This window comes from Lepisosteus platostomus, chromosome 5, assembly GCF_059453375.1.
Source record: "Lepisosteus platostomus isolate fLepPlt1 chromosome 5, fLepPlt1.hap1, whole genome shotgun sequence".
NCBI lineage: Eukaryota > Metazoa > Chordata > Actinopteri > Semionotiformes > Lepisosteidae > Lepisosteus > Lepisosteus platostomus.
Window position 1 is genome coordinate 642,146 of NC_142615.1, and position 18,650 is coordinate 660,795.

General features: G+C 53.9%; 2 protein-coding genes and 1 long non-coding RNA gene across 7 annotated transcripts in view; 2 read left to right on the top strand and 1 right to left on the bottom strand.

The window, feature by feature from the left end:
* LOC148662306 (class I histocompatibility antigen, F10 alpha chain-like) overlaps positions 1 to 18,650 on the bottom strand; it is a 109,895-nt gene that overhangs the window by 73,105 nt on the left and 18,140 nt on the right. The window lies entirely within an intron of this gene.
* On the top strand, positions 487 to 17,671 carry LOC148662312 (antigen peptide transporter 2-like). 2 transcript variants are annotated; one of them, XM_088631857.1, is made up of 12 exons: positions 487 to 1,195; positions 2,556 to 3,056; positions 4,185 to 4,299; positions 4,707 to 4,837; positions 5,222 to 5,427; positions 5,837 to 6,034; positions 6,477 to 6,605; positions 6,828 to 7,016; positions 7,630 to 7,803; positions 9,605 to 9,764; positions 14,288 to 14,424; positions 14,786 to 14,881. In XM_088631857.1, exons 1-12 carry the CDS (start codon positions 1,186 to 1,188, stop codon positions 14,864 to 14,866), a joined length of 2,031 nt encoding a protein of 676 aa, XP_088487983.1. In that variant the 5' UTR covers positions 487 to 1,185; the 3' UTR covers positions 14,867 to 14,881. The 2 variants fall into 2 exon arrangements, with proteins under 2 accessions (XP_088487983.1, XP_088487982.1); XM_088631856.1 differs by lacking the exon at positions 14,786 to 14,881 and adding an exon at positions 17,169 to 17,671 and having other exon boundaries at positions 488 to 1,195.
* Positions 9,771 to 14,207, top strand: LOC148662313 (uncharacterized). Of its 4 annotated transcripts, none has more exons than XR_015936741.1 (3): positions 9,771 to 13,317; positions 13,496 to 13,940; positions 14,030 to 14,207. It is a non-coding gene; the product is annotated as an uncharacterized LOC148662313 (long non-coding RNA). The 4 variants fall into 4 exon arrangements; XR_015936742.1 differs by having other exon boundaries at positions 9,771 to 12,342; positions 12,697 to 13,317; positions 13,496 to 14,207; XR_015936743.1 differs by having other exon boundaries at positions 9,771 to 11,095; positions 11,361 to 13,317; positions 13,496 to 14,207.

Sequence of the window (18,650 nt, forward strand, 5' to 3'; positions counted from 1 at the left end):
TAGAATCAGAAGTTGAAGCCGATACCCTGGCTTCTCTCCAGACACAGCTGGGTGAGCTCCTCCAGTCAGGACAGGAGGCTCTGCTGTACACAGAGGGGGGTGGGGGTGGGGAACAAGCTGCCCAGCCCTGCTGTTGAAGCCGATACCCTGGCTTCTCACCAGACACAGCTGGGTGAGCTCCTCCAGTCAGGACAGGAGGCTCTTCTGTACACAGAGGGGGGTGGGGGTGGGGAACAAGCTGCCCAGCCCTGTGGTTGAAGCCGATACCTTGGCTTCTCTACAAAAAATACCGAATTAAAAAAAAATCTATTTCGGGGATTCCTATTGGCTACGCGAGAGCTCCTTTTTCAGCCAATCAGCGTCGGCGCGTCACTGGTTGCCGGGCAGCGAGCCGCCGGGCAGGTTGGCCTCGCCGGAAACGGAAGCGCGCGCGATCTTGACCTCTGACCCCCGATGGGCTGCCATGGCGACGGTGTCCTAGCTTCCGGCTCGGATCCAAACACGGCCGCTAAAGACGCGATATTAAACCTTTTCAAACCCTTTGCGGTCTGCGACGGTTAAACGTACTAAAAGCCGGCGAATTCAGGTACAGAAACGCAGGACAAGAGCAGCCAAGCCCAGGCAGTGCAGGGTAAAAGCAGAGTACGGGGCAGTAAATCGTGTTTAATTCGCAGAGCCGTGAGAGAAGAGACCGTGGTGTCCGACAAGGCCAGGGCCTCGGCCGAGCTCGCAGCGGCGCCCGGGAAATCCCCGCGGGAAGAGAGGGAGGGAGGGAGGGCTTCTTGTAAATAACAGGAGCAGGGCGGGCCGGTTTACGGGAAGCGCGTCCACAGCGGACCTGCGGCGCGGGGGCTCCACCGTGTGGCCGCATGAGGGACTGCAGCTGTGGCCGCTCGCTGCAGCGAGACCCCCTGATCCCGGCTGCCAGCCCCCCGGGCCCCTGACCCCAGCCCCCCGACCCCGGCTCCCAGCCCCCCAGCTCAGCGATGTGCCTGGGCCCTGGTGTCCTGGTCGGGCCCGGTTGCCTGGGCCCGGGAGATGCCCTGAAACAGGCTCCTGTCCTCCCCTCCCCCCGCCCAGCTCCGCCCGGGGAAGTCCCGCCGTCGGCTCGGAGCGAAAGCGAAAGCGCAAGCGCCCGAGTCAGACCCGGGTGAGAGTCTGCTGGTGCCGGAGCGGACTGCGGACATGAGCTCAGGTGAGGCGGTTCTGACCCGGCGGCCGGGGTGGTGTGTGTGTTCCCGTGTGTCGTGTGTCGTGTGTCGTGTGTCGTGTGTCGTGTGTCGTGTTCGTGTCGTGAGCGCGGGTGGGCTGGGCTGGGAAGGCGGCTCCGGCTCGGTGTCGTTGCAAGCGGAAAGCGGGTCAGCCCGGGGCGCCGGTACCGATGGGACTGACAGACAGACACACTGGGCTCAGGACCTGTCTCTGTCTCTGTCCCGCAGGTGTGGTGTCTGTCCTCACACACACACAGACAGTAGACGTCAGGCCCTGCAGTGGGGTCTGTCCTCACACACACACACAGACAGTAGACGTCAGGCCCTGCAGTGGGGTGTCTGTCCTCACACACACACAGACAGTAGACGTCAGGCCCTGCAGTGGGGTCTGTCCTCACACACAGACAGTAGACGTCAGGCCCTGCAGTGGGGTGTCTGTCCTTACACACACACACACAGTAGACGTCAGGCCCTGCAGTGGGGTGTCTGTCCTCACACACAGACAGTAGACGTCAGGCCCTGCAGTGGGGTGTCTGTCCTCACACACACACAGACAGTAGACGTCAGGCCCTGCAGTGGGGTGTCTGTCCTCACACACAGACAGACAGTAGACGTCAGGCCCTGCAGTGGGGTGTCTGTCCTCACACACAGACACAGACAGTAGACGTCAGGCCCTGCAGTGGGGTCTGTCCTCACACACACACAGACAGTAGACGTCAGGCCCTGCAGTGGGGTGTCTGTCCTCACACACACACACAGACAGTAGACGTCAGGCCCTGCAGTGGGGTGTCTGTCCTCTCACAGACAGTAGACGTCAGGCCCTGCAGTGGGGTGTCTGTCCTCACACACACACACACACACAGACAGTAGACGTCAGGCCCTGCAGTGGGGTGTCTGTCCTCACACACACACACAGACAGTAGACGTCAGGCCCTGCAGTGGGGTGTCTGTCCTCACACACACACACAGACAGTAGACGTCAGGCCCTGCAGTGGGGTGTCTGTCCTCACACACACACACAGACAGTAGACGTCAGGCCCTGCAGTGGGGTGTCTGTCCTCACACACACACACACACAGACAGTAGACGTCAGGCCCTGCAGTGGGGTGTCTGTCCTCACACACACACACACACAGACAGTAGACGTCAGGCCCTGCAGTGGGGTGTCTGTCCTCACACACACACACAGACAGTAGACGTCAGGCCCTGCAGTGGGGTGTCTGTCCTCACACACACACACAGACAGTAGACGTCAGGCCCTGCAGTGGGGTGTCTGTCCTCACACACACACAGACAGTAGACGTCAGGCCCTGCAGGCTCACTCTCTCTCTCTCTGTCCCGCAGGTGCAATGCCCGGCCTCCCTCAGGCCCTGCGCGGTGTGTGTGCGTGGGCGGCGCTGCTGGCCTGCGACCTGGCGCTGTGGGCGGGGCTGGAGCGGGGCTCCTCCCTCCTGCTGCCGGCCCCGCGGGGCCCCTTCGCCCCCGAGCGCCTGGCGCGGCTCTGGCTGCTGGCGGGCCTGCGTCTGGCCGCGCTGTGGCGGCTGGCGGGCGGGGCGCGGCGCCGCGGGCTGGCGGCCCTGTGCCTGCTGGGCCCGGCCTACGAGAGCGGGCGCCTGGCGCTGGGCGGGCGGCCCCTGGGCACCGGGGGCCCCGGGTTCGCCGCGCTGCGCCTGGGGGCCACAGCCGCCGCCGCGCTCTTCTGGGAGGGCAGCTTCCCCGAGGGCGGGGCGCCGGGGGGCGGCGAGAGGGCGGCCCGGGGGCTCTTCCTGCGCGTGCTGCGCCTCTACCGGCCCGACCTGCTGCCCATGGGCGCCGCCTTCGTCTTCCTGGCCCTCGCCGTGCTCTGTGAGTCCTGCCTCTGCCCATTCCACTCCTCTCACACTGGGCACACTGGGACAGGAGACAGTCCAGCAGCTCGTGTGTGTACAGAGTGTGTGAACACTGCTGCTGACGAGCTTCTGATTAACACACAGCCCATTCCACTCCTCTCACACTGGGCACACTGGGACAGGAGACAGTCCCGCAGCTCGTGTGTGTACAGAGTGTGTGTACACTGCTGCTGACGAGCTTCTGTTTAACACACAGCCCATTCCACTCCTCTCACACTGGGCACACTGGGAACACTGGGACAGGAGACAGTCCAGCAGCTCGTGTGTGTACAGAGTGTGTGAACACTGCTGCTGACGAGCTTCTGATTAACACACAGCCCATTCCACTCCTCTCACACTGGGCACACTGGGACAGGAGACAGTCCAGCAGCTCGTGTGTGTACAGAGTGTGTGTACACTGCTGCTGACGAGCTTCTGATTAACACACAGCCCATTCCACTCCTCTAACACTGGGAACACTGGGACAGGAGACAGTCCCGCAGCTCGTGTGTGTACAGAGTGTATGTACACTGCTGCTGACGAGCTTCTGATTAACACACAGCCCATTCCACTCCTCTCACACTGGGCACACTGGGAACACTGGGACAGGAGACAGTCCAGCAGCTCGTGTGTGTACAGAGTGTGTGAACACTGCTGCTGACGAGCTTCTGATTAACACACAGCCCATTCCAGTCCTCTCACACTGGGCACACTGGGACAGGAGACAGTCCCGCAGCTCGTGTGTGTACAGAGTGTGTGTACACTGCTGCTGACGAGCTTCTGATTAACACACAGCCCATTCCACTCCTCTCACACTGGGCACACTGGGACAGGAGACAGTCCAGCAGCTCGTGTGTGTACAGAGTGTGTGAACACTGCTGCTGACGAGCTTCTGATTAACACACAGCCCATTCCACTCCTCTCACACTGGGCACACTGGGACAGGAGACAGTCCAGCAGCTCGTGTGTGTACAGAGTGTGTGAACACTGCTGCTGACGAGCTTCTGATTAACACACAGCCCATTCCACTCCTCTCACACTGGGAACACTGGGACAGGAGACAGTCCCGCAGCTCGGTGTGTTGACTCTGTGTGTCTGTGGGCAGGTGAGATGTTTATCCCCTTCTACACTGGGAAGGTGATCGATATCCTGGGCTCCCAGTACCAGCAGAGCAATTTCCTGACGGCCATCCTGTTCATGGGCCTCTTCTCCATTGGCAGGTGAGACCTGTCTGTCTCTCTCAGTGTCTTCTCCATGGGCAGGTGAGACCTGTCTGTCTCTCTCAGTGTCTTCTCCATTGGCAGGTGAGACCTGTCTGTCTCTCTCAGTGCTCAGTGTCCTGTGTCCAGAGCTCTCTGTGTGCGGGGTGTGTCTGTGTGTATCAGTAGTGCTCTGATCTGGGGGTGCCCTGTGTCCAGAGCTCTCTGTGTGCGGGGTGTGTCTGTGTGTATCAGCAGTGCTCTGATCTGGGGGTGCCCTGTGTCCAGAGCTCTCTGTGTGCGGGGTGTGTCTGTGTGTATCAGCAGTGCTCTGATCTGGGGGTGCCCTGTGTCCAGAGCTCTCTGTGTGCGGGGTGTGTCTGTGTGTATCAGCAGTGCTCTGATCGGGGGGTGCCCTGTGTCCACAGCTCTCTGTGTGCGGGGTGTCGTGGGGGCCTGTTCATGTGCTGCATCGCTGGTTTCTCGCGGAGGATCAAGGTGCTGCTCTTCGGCGCTCTGGTGCGACAGGAGGTCGGCTTCTTCGAAACGACCAAAACAGGTGAGAGAGGAGCCCTGAGCCCCCTGCCCCTTGAGACCCCTGCCCCCTGCCCCCTGAGCCTCCTGAGCTCTCTAAGCCCTGAGCCCTGAGTCCTCTGAGCCCCCTGAGTCATAAGGGCCGAGCTGCCCAGAGCCCTGAGCCCCCTGAACTCTGACCCCCGAGCCCCGAGGGCCGAGCTGCCCTGAACCCTGAGCCCCCTGAACTCTGACCCCCGAGGGCCGAGGGCCGAGCTGCCCTGTGGCACGAGCAGGTGGTAACTGGACAGGAGCCGGTTGTGGGGAACCCTGAATCCCACCTGTAGGGCTGTGGGGTGTCGGGGCCACAGAGGCCCGTGGCTCTCGGGGGCCTGCTCTCGCGCTGACCCGCCCCCGCTGTGCCCTGCAGGGGACCTGACCTCCCGGCTGGCCACGGACACCAGGCTGATGGGCATGACGGTGGCCCTGAACGTGAACGTGCTGCTCCGGACGCTGGTCAGGACCGTGGGCATGCTGGCCCTCATGGTCAGCCTGTCCTGGAAGCTCACCCTGCTCATGCTGACCGAGACGCCCGTGACGGGCCTGCTGCAGAACGTCTACGACACCTACTACCAGGTACGGCCCAGGGCAGGCACTATCCCACCTGTCCTAGCTGTACTACCAGGTACGGCCCAGGGCAGGCACTATCCCACCTGTCTCACCTGTACTACCAGGTACGGCCCAGGGCAGGCACTATCCCACCTGTCCTAGCTGTACTACCAGGTACGGCCCAGGGCAGGCACTATCCCACCTGTCTCACCTGTACTACCAGGTACGGCCCAGGGCAGGCACTATCCCACCTGTCCCACCTCTACTACCAGGTACGGCCCAGGGCAGGCACTATCCCACCTGTCTCACCTGTACTACCAGGTACGGCCCAGGGCAGGCACTATCCCACCTGTCTCACCTGTCCTACCAGGTACGGCCCAGGGCAGGCACTATCCCACCTGTCTCACCTGTGCTCTCACTGTCGCGTGTCCTGCAGAGGCTGTCGAAGGAGGTGCAGGACTCGGTGGCCAGGGCGAACGAGGCGGCGGGCGAGTCCGTGTCGGGCATCAGGACTCTGCGCAGCTTCAACACTGAGGAGGGCGAGGCCAGGAGATACGACAGCAGGCTGGAGGACACTCACCTCCTGAAGACCAGGAGAGACACCGTCAGGGCTGTGTACCTGCTCCTCCGCAGGGTAGAGTCCAGACCGCTGTCCTCCTCACATCCTGTCCAGTCAGTGTCTGTATGAACCCCTCTCTCTCTCAGTGCAGTGTTCATGTACTGGAGTGTCCAGTCAGTGTGTGTGTATGAACCCCTCTCTCTCTCAGTGCAGTGTTCATGTACTGGAGTGTCCAGTCAGTGTGTGTGTATGAACCCCTCTCTCTCTCAGTGCAGTGTTCATGTACTGGAGTGTCCAGTCAGTGTGTGTGTATGAACCCCTCTCTCTCTCAGTGCAGTGTTCATGTACTGGAGTGTCCAGTCAGTGTGTGTGTATGAACCCCTCTCTCTCTCAGTGCAGTGTTCATGTACTGGAGTGTCCAGTCAGTGTGTCTGTATGAACCCCTCTCTCTCTCAGTGCAGTGTTCATGTCCTGGAGTGTCCAGTCAGTGTGTCTAAGCCCTGTGTCTCTGCTGCAGCTCGTCTCTCTGGGGATGCAGGTCATCATGCTCTACTATGGGAGACTCTTCATCCAGACGGGACAGATGACCACAGGGAACCTGGTCTCCTTCCTCCTCTACCAGATGGACCTGGGCGACAACATCAGGGTACGACATACAACACAACACAACGCACGCACGACACACACGCACACACGCACACACACACACGGCCACAGATTCACAGATGCCAGACCAGGACAGATCCCAGATCGGTGGGAATTTGCGGCATCTAAAATCGAGCTGCTGGGCGGAGACCGCAGTCCCGCGCTGCGATCTGTGTCTCGTCCCGGGTGGCGCTGACCTGTGTGACCTGTCATTCTCTCCCAGACTCTGATATACATCTTCGGGGACATGCTGAACTCAGTGGGCGCGGCCGGCAAGGTGTTCGAGTACCTGGACAGGAGGCCCCAGGTGTGTGCGGAGGGCAGCCTGCAGCCCCCCTCTCTGAGGGGACACGTCCAGTTCAGGAACGTCACCTTCTGCTACCCCAGCAGGCCTGACCGGCCGGCCCTCCAGGTACTGTCTGTAACAGTGTAATACCAGTGTAATACACGTGTAATAACTCCTCCTTCCTGCTCAGACTGTCACAGCAATACAGTGACTGAGGAGCCGAGCCCTGCAGAGACAGCACTGTGTCTGAACAGTGTTTCCTGTCTGTATCAGTCCAGTAACCCTGAACCCTTTATATACTGTCTATAACACAGTAATAACAGTGTAATACACATGTAATAACACATCCTTCCTGCTCAGACTGTCAAAAATTATACAGTGACTTAGGAGCTGAGACCTGCAGAGAGAGCACTGTGTCTGAACAGTGTTTCCTGTCTGTATCAGTCCAGTAACCCTGAACCCTTTATATACTGTCTATAACACAGTCATAACAGTGTAATACACATGTAATAACACATCCTTCCTGCTCAGACTGTCAAAAATTATACAGTGACTGAGGAGCTGAGCCCTGCAGAGATAGCACTGAGTCTGAACATTGTTTCCTGTCTGTATCAGTCCAGTAACCCTGAACCCTTTATATACTGTCTGTAACAGTGTAATACCAGTGTAACAGTGCTGAAGTGTTACTCCATTGCTAGTCAGGCACCCTGTGGACACCCTGACCTCTGTGCTCTCACAGGGCTTGTCTCTGGAGCTGAAGGCTGGCCAGATCACAGCTCTGGTCGGACCCTCCGGAGGAGGAAAGACCACCTGTGTGAGTCTGCTGGAGAGATTCTACGAGCCCCAGGAGGGAGAGATCCTGCTGGACGGACACCTGCTGCAGGAGTACGAGCACAGCTACCTGCACAGCAAGGTACTGATACTGCACTGTACTACAGTAATAACACTGTACTGCACTGTACTACAGCACAGTGAGGCACCGATACTGTACTACAGTAATAACACTGTACTGCAGTAATAACACTGTACTGCACTGTACTACAGCACAGTGAGGCACCGATACTGTACTGCAGTAATAACACTGTACTGCACTGTACTACAGCACAGCGAGGTACCGATTCTGCACTGTACTGCAGTAATAACACTGTACTGCACTGTACTACAGCACAGCGAGGCACCAATACTGTACTGTACTACAGTAATAACACTGTACTGCACTGTACTACAGCACAGCGAGGCACCGATACTGTACTACAGTAATAACACTGTACTGCACTGTACTACAGCACAGGGAGGTACCGATACTGTACTGTACTACAGTAATAACACTGTACTGCACTGTACTACAGCACAGTGAGGCACCGATACTGTACTAAAATAATAACACTGTACTGTACTGTACTACAGCACAGCGAGGTACCGATACTGTACTACAGTAATAACACTGTACTGCACTGTACTACAGCACAGTGAGGTACTGGTACTGTACTACAGTAGTAACACTGTACTGCACTGTACTACAGCACAGCAAGGTACTGATACTGCACTGTACTGCAGTAATAACACTGTACTGCACTGTACTGCAGCACAGCGAGGCACCGATACTGTACTACAGTAATAACACTGTACTGCACTGTACTACAGCACAGTGAGGCACCGATACTGTACTACAGTAATAACACTGTACTGCACTGTACTACAGCACAGCGAGGTACTGATACTGTACTACAGTAATAACACTGTACTGCACTGTACTACAGCACAGCGAGGTACTGATACTGTACTACAGAAATAACACTGTACTGCACTGTACTACAGCACAGCGAGGCACCGATACTGTACTGCAGTAATAACACTGTACTGCACTGTACTACAGCACAGTGAGGCACCGATACTGTACTACAGTAATAACACTGTACTACAGCACAGGGAGGTACCGATACTGTACTGTACTACAGTAATAACACTGTACTGCACTGTACTACAGCACAGTGAGGCACCGATACTGTACTAAAATAATAACACTGTACTGTACTGTACTACAGCACAGCGAGGTACCGATACTGTACTACAGTAATAACACTGTACTGCACTGTACTACAGCACAGCGAGGTACTGATACTGTACTACAGTAATAACACTGTACTGCACTGTACTACAGCACAGCGAGGTACTGATACTGTACTACAGAAATAACACTGTACTGCACTGTACTACAGCACAGCGAGGCACCGATACTGTACTGCAGTAATAACACTGTACTGCACTGTACTACAGCACAGCGAGGTACTGATACTGTACTACAGTAATAACACTGTACTGCACTGTACTACAGCACAGCAAGGTACCGATACTGTACTGCAGTAATAACACTCTACTGCACTGTACTACAGCACAGCGAGGCACCGATACTGTACTGCAGTAATAACACTGTACTGCACTGTACTACAGCACAGCGAGGTACTGATACTGTACTACAGTAATAACACTGTACTGCACTGTACTACAGCACAGCAAGGTACTGATACTGTACTGCAGTAATAACACTGTACTGCACTGTACTACAGCACAGCGAGGTACTGATACTGTACTACAGTAATAACACTGCACTGTACTGTGTGACAGTAGTAGTACTGTGCTATTCCACAGTAATGATACTCTACTGTCCTACACTTGTGCCTCAGTGTGACTCAGGGCTGCTCTCTCTCTCTCAGGTGTCCATGGTCGGTCAGGAGCCGGTTCTGTTCTCTGGATCCATCCGGGACAACATTGCCTACGGACTCCCAGACTGTCCGCTGGAGAGAGTACAGAGAGCAGCTGAGAGTGCAAACGCACACAACTTCATCTCTGCGCTGGAGCAGGGCTACGACACAGGTGACACTGTACTGATATAGATACAGTGACACACTGACACAGTGATGTAGAGTCACTCCTCACTGCGCTGGAGCAGAGCTACGACACAGGTGACACTGTACTGATATAGATACAGTAACACACTGACACAGTGATGTAGAGTCACTCCTCACTGCGCTGGAGCAGGGCTACGACACAGGTGACACTGTACTGATATAGATACAGTGACACACTGACACGGTGATGTAGAGTCACTCCTCACTGCGCTGGAGCAGGGCTACGACACAGGTGACACTGTACTGATATAGATACAGTAACACACTGACACAGTGATGTAGAGTCACTCCTCACTGCGCTGGAGCAGAGCTACGACACAGGTGACACTGTACTGATATAGATACAGTAACACACTGACACAGTGATGTAGAGTCACTCCTCACTGCGCTGGAGCAGGGCTACGACACAGGTGACATTGTACTGATATAGATACAGTGACACACTGACACAGTGATGTAGAGTCACTCCTCACTGCGCTGGAGCAGGGCTACGACACAGGTGACACTGTACTGATATAGATACAGTGACACACTGGCACAGTGATGTAGAGTCACTCCTCACTGCGCTGGAGCAGGGCTACGACACAGGTGACACTGTACTGATATAGATACAGTAACACTGACACAGTGATGTAGAGTCACTCCTCACTGCGCTGGAGCAGGGCTACGACACAGGTGACACTGTACTGATATAGATACAGTGACACACTGACACAGTGATGTAGAGTCACTCCTCACTGCGCTGGAGCAGGGCTACGACACAGGTGACACTGTACTGATATAGATACAGTGACACACTGACACAGTGATGTAGAGTCACTCCTCACTGCGCTGGAGCAGGGCTACGACACAGGTGACACTGTACTGATATAGATACAGTAACACACTGACACAGTGATGTAGAGTCACTCCTCACTGCGCTGGAGCAGAGCTACGACACAGGTGACACTGTACTGATATAGATACAGTAACACACTGACACAGTGATGTAGAGTCACTCCTCACTGCGCTGGAGCAGAGCTACGACACAGGTGACACTGTACTGATATAGATACAGTAACACACTGACACGGTGATGTAGAGTCACTCCTCACTGCGCTGGAGCAGGGCTACGACACAGGTGACACTGTACTGATATAGATACAGTAACACACTGACACAGTGATGTAGAGTCACTCCTCACTGCGCTGGAGCAGGGCTACGACACAGGTGACACTGTACTGATATAGATACAGTAACACTGACACAGTGATGTAGAGTCACTCCTCACTGCGCTGGAGCAGAGCTACGACACAGGTGACACTGTACTGATATAGATACAGTAACACACTGACACAGTGATGTAGAGTCACTCCTCACTGCGCTGGAGCAGGGCTACGACACAGGTGACACTGTACTGATATAGATACAGTAACACTGACACAGTGATGTAGAGTCACTCCTCACTGCGCTGGAGCAGGGCTACGACACAGGTGACACTGTACTGATATAGATACAGTGACACACTGACACAGTGATGTAGAGTCACTCGTCACTGCGCTGGAGCAGGGCTACGACACAGGTGACACTGTACTGATATAGATACAGTGACACACTGACACAGTGATGTAGAGTCACTCCTCACTGCGCTGGAGCAGGGCTACGACACAGGTGACACTGTACTGATATAGATACAGTGACACACTGACACAGTGATGTAGAGTCACTCCTCACTGCGCTGGAGCAGGGCTACGACACAGGTGACACTGTACTGATATAGATACAGTGACACACTGACACAGTGATGTAGAGTCACTCCTCACTGCGCTGGAGCAGGGCTACGACACAGGTGACACTGTACTGATATAGATACAGTGACACACTGACACAGTGATGTAGAGTCACTCACCTCCACTGCGCTGGAGCAGAGCTACGACACAGGTGACACTGTACTGATATAGATACAGTGACACACTGACACAGTGATGTAGAGTCACTCCTCACTGCGCTGGAGCAGGGCTACGACACAGGTGACACTGTACTGATATAGATACAGTGACACACTGACACAGTGATGTAGAGTCACTCCTCACTGCGCTGGAGCAGGGCTACGACACAGGTGACACTGTACTGATATAGATACAGTAACACACTGACACAGTGATGTAGAGTCACTCCTCACTGCGCTGGAGCAGGGCTACGACACAGGTGACACTGTACTGATATAGATACAGTGACACACTGACACAGTGATGTAGAGTCACTCCTCACTGCGCTGGAGCAGAGCTACGACACAGGTGACACTGTACTGATATAGATACAGTGACACACTGACACAGTGATGTAGAGTCACTCCTCACTGCGCTGGAGCAGAGCTACGACACAGGTGACACTGTACTGATATAGATACAGTAACACACTGACACAGTGATGTAGAGTCACTCCTCACTGCGCTGGAGCAGGGCTACGACACAGGTGACACTGTACTGATATAGATACAGTGACACACTGACACAGTGATGTAGAGTCACTCCTCACTGCGCTGGAGCAGGGCTACGACACAGGTGACACTGTACTGATATAGATACAGTAACACACTGACACAGTGATGTAGAGTCACTCCTCTCTGTGCTGGAGCAGGGCTACGACACAGGTGACACTGTACTGATATAGATACAGTGACACACTGACACAGTGATGTAGAGTCACTCCTCACTGCGCTGGAGCAGAGCTACGACACAGGTGACACTGTACTGATATAGATACAGTAACACACTGACACAGTGATGTAGAGTCACTCCTCACTGTGCTGGAGCAGGGCTACGACACAGGTGACACTGTACTGATATAGATACAGTAACACACTGACACAGTGATGTAGTCACTCCTCACTGCGCTGGAGCAGAGCTACGACACAGGTGACACTGTACTGATATAGATACAGTAACACACTGACACAGTGATGTAGAGTCACTCCTCACTGCGCTGGAGCAGATCTACGACACAGGTGACACTGTACTGATATAGATACAGTAACACACTGACACAGTGATGTAGAGTCACTCCTCACTGCGCTGGAGCAGGGCTACGACACAGGTGACACTGTACTGATATAGATACAGTGACACACTGACACAGTGATGTAGAGTCACTCCTCACTGCGCTGGAGCAGGGCTACGACACAGGTGACACTGTACTGATATAGATACAGTAACACACTGACACAGTGATGTAGTCACTCCTCACTGCGCTGGAGCAGGGCTACGACACAGGTGACACTGTACTGATATAGATACAGTGACACACTGACACAGTGATGTAGAGTCACTCCTCACTGCGCTGGAGCAGAGCTACGACACAGGTGACACTGTACTGATATAGATACAGTGACACACTGACACAGTGTTGTAGAGTCACTCCTCACTGCGCTGGAGCAGGGCTACGACACAGGTGACACTGTACTGGTATAGATACAGTAACACACTGACACAGTGGTGTAGAGTCACTCCTCACTGCGCTGGAGCAGAGCTACGACACAGGTGACACTGTACTGATATAGATACAGTAACACACTGGCACAGTGATGTAGAGTCACTCCTCACTGCGCTGGAGCAGGGCTACGACACAGGTGACACTGTACTGATATAGATACAGTGACACACTGACACAGTGATGTAGAGTCACTCCTCACTGCGCTGGAGCAGGGCTACGACACAGGTGACACTGTACTGATATAGATACAGTAACACACTGACACAGTGATGTAGAGTCACTCCTCACTGCGCTGGAGCAGAGCTACGACACAGGTGACACTGTACTGATATAGATACAGTGACACACTGACACAGTGATGTAGAGTCACTCCTCACTGCGCTGGAGCAGGGCTACGACACAGGTGACACTGTACTGATATAGATACAGTAACACACTGACACAGTGATGTAGAGTCACTCCTCACTGCGCTGGAGCAGGGCTACGACACAGGTGACACTGTACTGATATAGATACAGTAACACACTGACACAGTGATGTAGAGTCACTCCTCACTGCGCTGGAGCAGGGCTACGACACAGGTGACACTGTACTGATATAGATACAGTGACACACTGACACAGTGATGTAGAGTCACTCCTCACTGCGCTGGAGCAGGGCTACGACACAGGTGACACTGTACTGATATAGATACAGTGACACACTGACACAGTGATATAGAGTCACTCCTCACTGCGCTGGAGCAGAGCTACGACACAGGTGACACTGTACTGATATAGATACAGTGACACACTGACACAGTGATGTAGAGTCACTCCTCACTGCGCTGGAGCAGGGCTACGACACAGGTGACACTGTACTGATATAGATACAGTAACACACTGACACAGTGATGTAGAGTCACTCCTCACTGCGCTGGAGCAGGGCTACGACACAGGTGACACTGTACTGATATAGATACAGTGACACACTGACACAGTGATGTAGACACCTGACACCTCCACTGCGCTGTTTCAGATGTGGGGGAGCGGGGCGCCCAGCTCTCTGGGGGAGAGAAGCAGCGCATCGCCATCGCCAGAGCTCTGATCAGAGACCCCCAGATCCTCATCCTGGACGAGGCCACCAGCTGTCTGGACGCTGACAGTGAGCACGCGGTCAGTGTGACTGTCCTGACCCCACTGTGTGACAGCGAGTGTCTCTCTGTGTGTGTCTCAGTGTCAGTGCAGTGATACTGTGTGTGTGTAGTAATACTGTGTGTGCCAGTGTCAGTGCAGTAATACTGTCTGTGTGTGTGTGTGTCTCAGTGTCAGTGCAGTAATACTGTGTGTGTGTAGTAATACTGTGTGTGTGTCTCAGTGTCAGTGCAGTGATACTGTGTGTGTGTAGTAATACTGTGTGTGTGTGTCTCAGATCCAGCAGGCTCTCTCTGGCTGCTCTCGGACAGTGCTGGTTGTGTCTCAGTGTCAGTGCAGTGATACTGTGTGTGTAGTAATACTGTGTGTGTGTGTGTCTCAGATCCAGCAGGCTCTCTCTGGCTGCTCTCGGACGGTGCTGGTTGTGTCTCAGTGTCAGTGCAGTAATACTGTGTTTGTGTAGTAATACTGTGTGTGTGTAGTAATACTGTGTGTGTGTCTCAGTGTCAGTGCAGTGATACTGTGTGTGTGTAGTAATACTGTGTGTGTGTCTCAGTGTCAGTGTAGTGATACTGTGTGTGTGTAGTAATACTGTGTGTGTGTCTCAGTGTCAGTGCAGTGATCCTGTGTGTGTGTGTGTCTCAGTGTCAGTGCAGTGATCCTGTGTGTGTGTGTGTCTCAGTGTCAGTGCAGTAATACTGTGTGTGTATGTAGTAATACTGTGTGTGTGTGTCTCAGATCCAGCAGGCTCTCTCTGGCTGCTCTCGGACGGTGCTGGTTGTGTCTCAGTGTCAGTGCAGTGATCCTGTGTGTGTGTAGTAATACTGTGTGTGTGTGTCTCAGATCCAGCAGGCTCTCTCTGGCTGCTCTCGGACGGTGCTGGTTGTGTCTCAGTGTCAGTGCAGTGATACTGTGTGTGTGTGTAGTAATACTGTGTGTGTGTGTGTCTCAGATCCAGCAGGCTCTCTCTGGCTGCTCTCGGACGGTGCTGGTTGTGTCTCAGTGTCAGTGCAGTGATACTGTGTGTGTGTGTAGTAATACTGTGTGTGTGTGTGTCTCAGATCCAGCAGGCTCTCTCTGGCTGCTCTCGGACGGTGCTGGTTGTGTCTCAGTGTCAGTGCAGTGATACTGTGTGTGTGTGTAGTAATACTGTGTGTGTGTGTGTCTCAGATCCAGCAGGCTCTCTCTGGCTGCTCTCGGACGGTGCTGGTTGTGTCTCTGTGTCAGTGCAGTGATACTGTGTGTGTGTGTAGTAATACTGTGTGTGTGTCTCAGTGTCAGTGCAGTGATACTGTGTGTGTGTGTAGTAATACTGTGTGTGTGTCTCAGATCCAGCAGGCTCTCTCTGGCTGCTCTCGGACGGTGCTGGTTGTGTCTCAGTGTCAGTGCAGTGATACTGTGTGTGTGTGTAGTAATACTGTGTGTGTGTGTGTCTCAGTGTCAGTGCAGTGATACTGTGTGTGTGTCTCAGTGTCAGTGCAGTGATACTGTGTGTGTCTCAGTGTCAGTGCAGTGATACTGTGTGTGTAGTAATACTGTGTGTGTGTCTCAGTGTCAGTGCAGTGATACTGTGTGTGTGTAGTAATACTGTGTGTGTGTGTCTCAGATCCAGCAGGCTCTCTCTGGCTGCTCTCGGACGGTGCTGGTTGTGTCTCAGTGTCAGTGCAGTGATACTGTCTGTGTGTGTGTAGTAATACTGTGTGTGTGTGTGTCTCAGATCCAGCAGGCTCTCTCTGGCTGCTCTCGGACGGTGCTGGTTGTGTCTCTGTGTCAGTGCAGTGATACTGTGTGTGTGTAGTAATACTGTGTGTGTGTGTGTCTCAGTGTCAGTGCAGTGATACTGTGTGTGTGTAGTAATACTGTGTGTGTGTGTGTCTCAGATCCAGCAGGCTCTCTCTGGCTGCTCTCGGACGGTGCTGGTTGTGTCTCAGTGTCAGTGCAGTGATACTGTCTGTGTGTGTGTAGTAATACTGTGTGTGTGTGTGTCTCAGATCCAGCAGGCTCTCTCTGGCTGCTCTCGGACGGTGCTGGTTGTGTCTCTGTGTCAGTGCAGTGATACTGTGTGTGTGTAGTAATACTGTGTGTGTGTGTGTCTCAGTGTCAGTGCAGTGATACTGTGTGTGTGTCTCAGTGTCAGTGCAGTGATACTGTGTGTGTGTAGTAATACTGTGTGTGTGTGTGTAGTAATACTGTGTGTGTATGTCTCAGATCCAGCAGGCTCTCTCTGGCTGCTCTCGGACAGTGCTGGTTGTGTCTCAGTGTCAGTGCAGTGATACTGTGTGTGTGTGTCTCAGATCCAGCAGGCTCTCTCTGGCTGCTCTCGGACGGTGCTGGTTGTGTCTCAGTGTCAGTGCAGTGATACTGTGTGTGTGTGTAGTAATACTGTGTGTGTGTCTCAGATCCAGCAGGCTCTCTCTGGCTGCTCTCGGACGGTGCTGGTTGTGTTTCAGTGTCAGTGCAGTGATACTGTGTGTGTAGTAATACTGTGTGTGTGTCTCAGTGTCAGTGCAGTGATACTGTGTGTGTGTGTGTAGTAATACTGTGTGTGTGTGTCTCAGATCCAGCAGGCTCTCTCTGGCTGCTCTCGGACGGTGCTGGTTGTGTCTCAGTGTCAGTGCAGTGATACTGTGTGTGTAGTAATACTGTGTGTGTGTCTCAGTGTCAGTGCAGTGATACTGTGTGTGTGTAGTAATACTGTGTGTGTGTCTCAGTGTCAGTGCAGTGATCCTGTGTGTGTGTAGTAATACTGTGTGTGTGTGTCTCAGATCCAGCAGGCTCTCTCTGGCTGCTCTCGGACAGTGCTGGTTGTGGCTCACAGGCTGAAGACGGTGGAGAGGGCCGATCAGATCATTGTGATTGACGGGGGGAGGGTGCTGGAGCAGGGCACGCACCAGGAGCTGATGGCCAGCAGGGGGAGCTACTACAGGCTGAAGGAGCGGCTCTTCACGGAGGAGAACGGAGACCAGTGACCCTCGCGGTCCGTGACTGTGTCTGACTGAGAAACAGCACAGCACCACAGGGCACAGCCTCTCTGGCCCAGAATCGGTCACCTCGCAGAGAAAGCCATTTTTACTTCTTCTTATTTCACTGTGTGTGTAGAAACTGCAGCGCTGGTCTCTATCCCGAGCTCACATGCGTGTCCTTTGTGTAATCAGACGGATCATGAACTCCTCACATTTACAGTTAATTCCGTCCTGCCCATGTGTGAGCTGGCTTTGATGTTTGCACTTTCTGCAGATTTTTTAATAAAGCTTAACTTATTCCCAGAGTTGTCAGGCTGTGATTGACTTTTGCTCCGTCCTTTTCTTTGAATTCCATTTTTCAAGAAGCAGAGTCTATAAACTCTCAAGCTAGCTCAGCGCTACAATACGCCCATAGCCGTATATGATGCTTTCCTTCGGCCCTTTTCAGTGTGGTTTTCCTACCGTGCACTGTGGTCTTATGGAAGTGGGATGTACTGCTTCCACGCATGCAGCTGTGGAAGCAGCTGTCAATCAGGACTGTGAGCCAATCAGGAGCATCTGTGTGTTTAGCTGTGAGCCAATCAGGAGCGTCTGTGTGTTTAGCTGTGAGCCAATCAGGAATGGCTGTGTTTAGCTCTGAGCCAATCAGGAGCGTCTGTGTGTTTAACTGTGAGCCAATCAGGAATGTCTATGTGTTTAGCTCTGAGCCAATCAGGAGCGTCTGTGTGTTTAACTGTGAGCCAATCAGGAATGTCTATGTGTTTAGCTCTGAGCCAATCAGGAGCGTCTGTGTGTTTAGCTGTGAACCAATCAGGAGCGTCTGTGTGTTTAGCTGTGAACCAGTCAGGAGGGTCTGTGTTTTCTTAATAGAGCCCCAGGTATCTCTCATATTAGAACCACAGTGACTCATGTAGGGGTGAAGTTCACCCATTCACAGATTATTTCCCCATCAGTCTCCTGTGACTGGATCAGGACCCAGGAGGGAGCTGCCGACACTGACAGTCTGTCTGAACTGCAGCAGGGTGTCCTGCTGGTCGCCTGCAGTACCCAGGTGTCGCCACAAGAGGGCGCCTCCCCACACACATCTGTTAAACTGGAGTCCCCTGCTGTGTGTTTGTTGCCTGGTGCCTGATGGAGGGAGTCTTCTAATTCGCCTGTTGAGGGAAGCTGGTGTCGGAAGGAGATCAGCAGAGCCCGAGGTTTCGGTCTTCCAGTCTGTCTGTACTGCAGCGGAGTGTCCCACTGGTCGCCTGCAGTACCCAGGAGTCGCCACAAGAGGGCGCC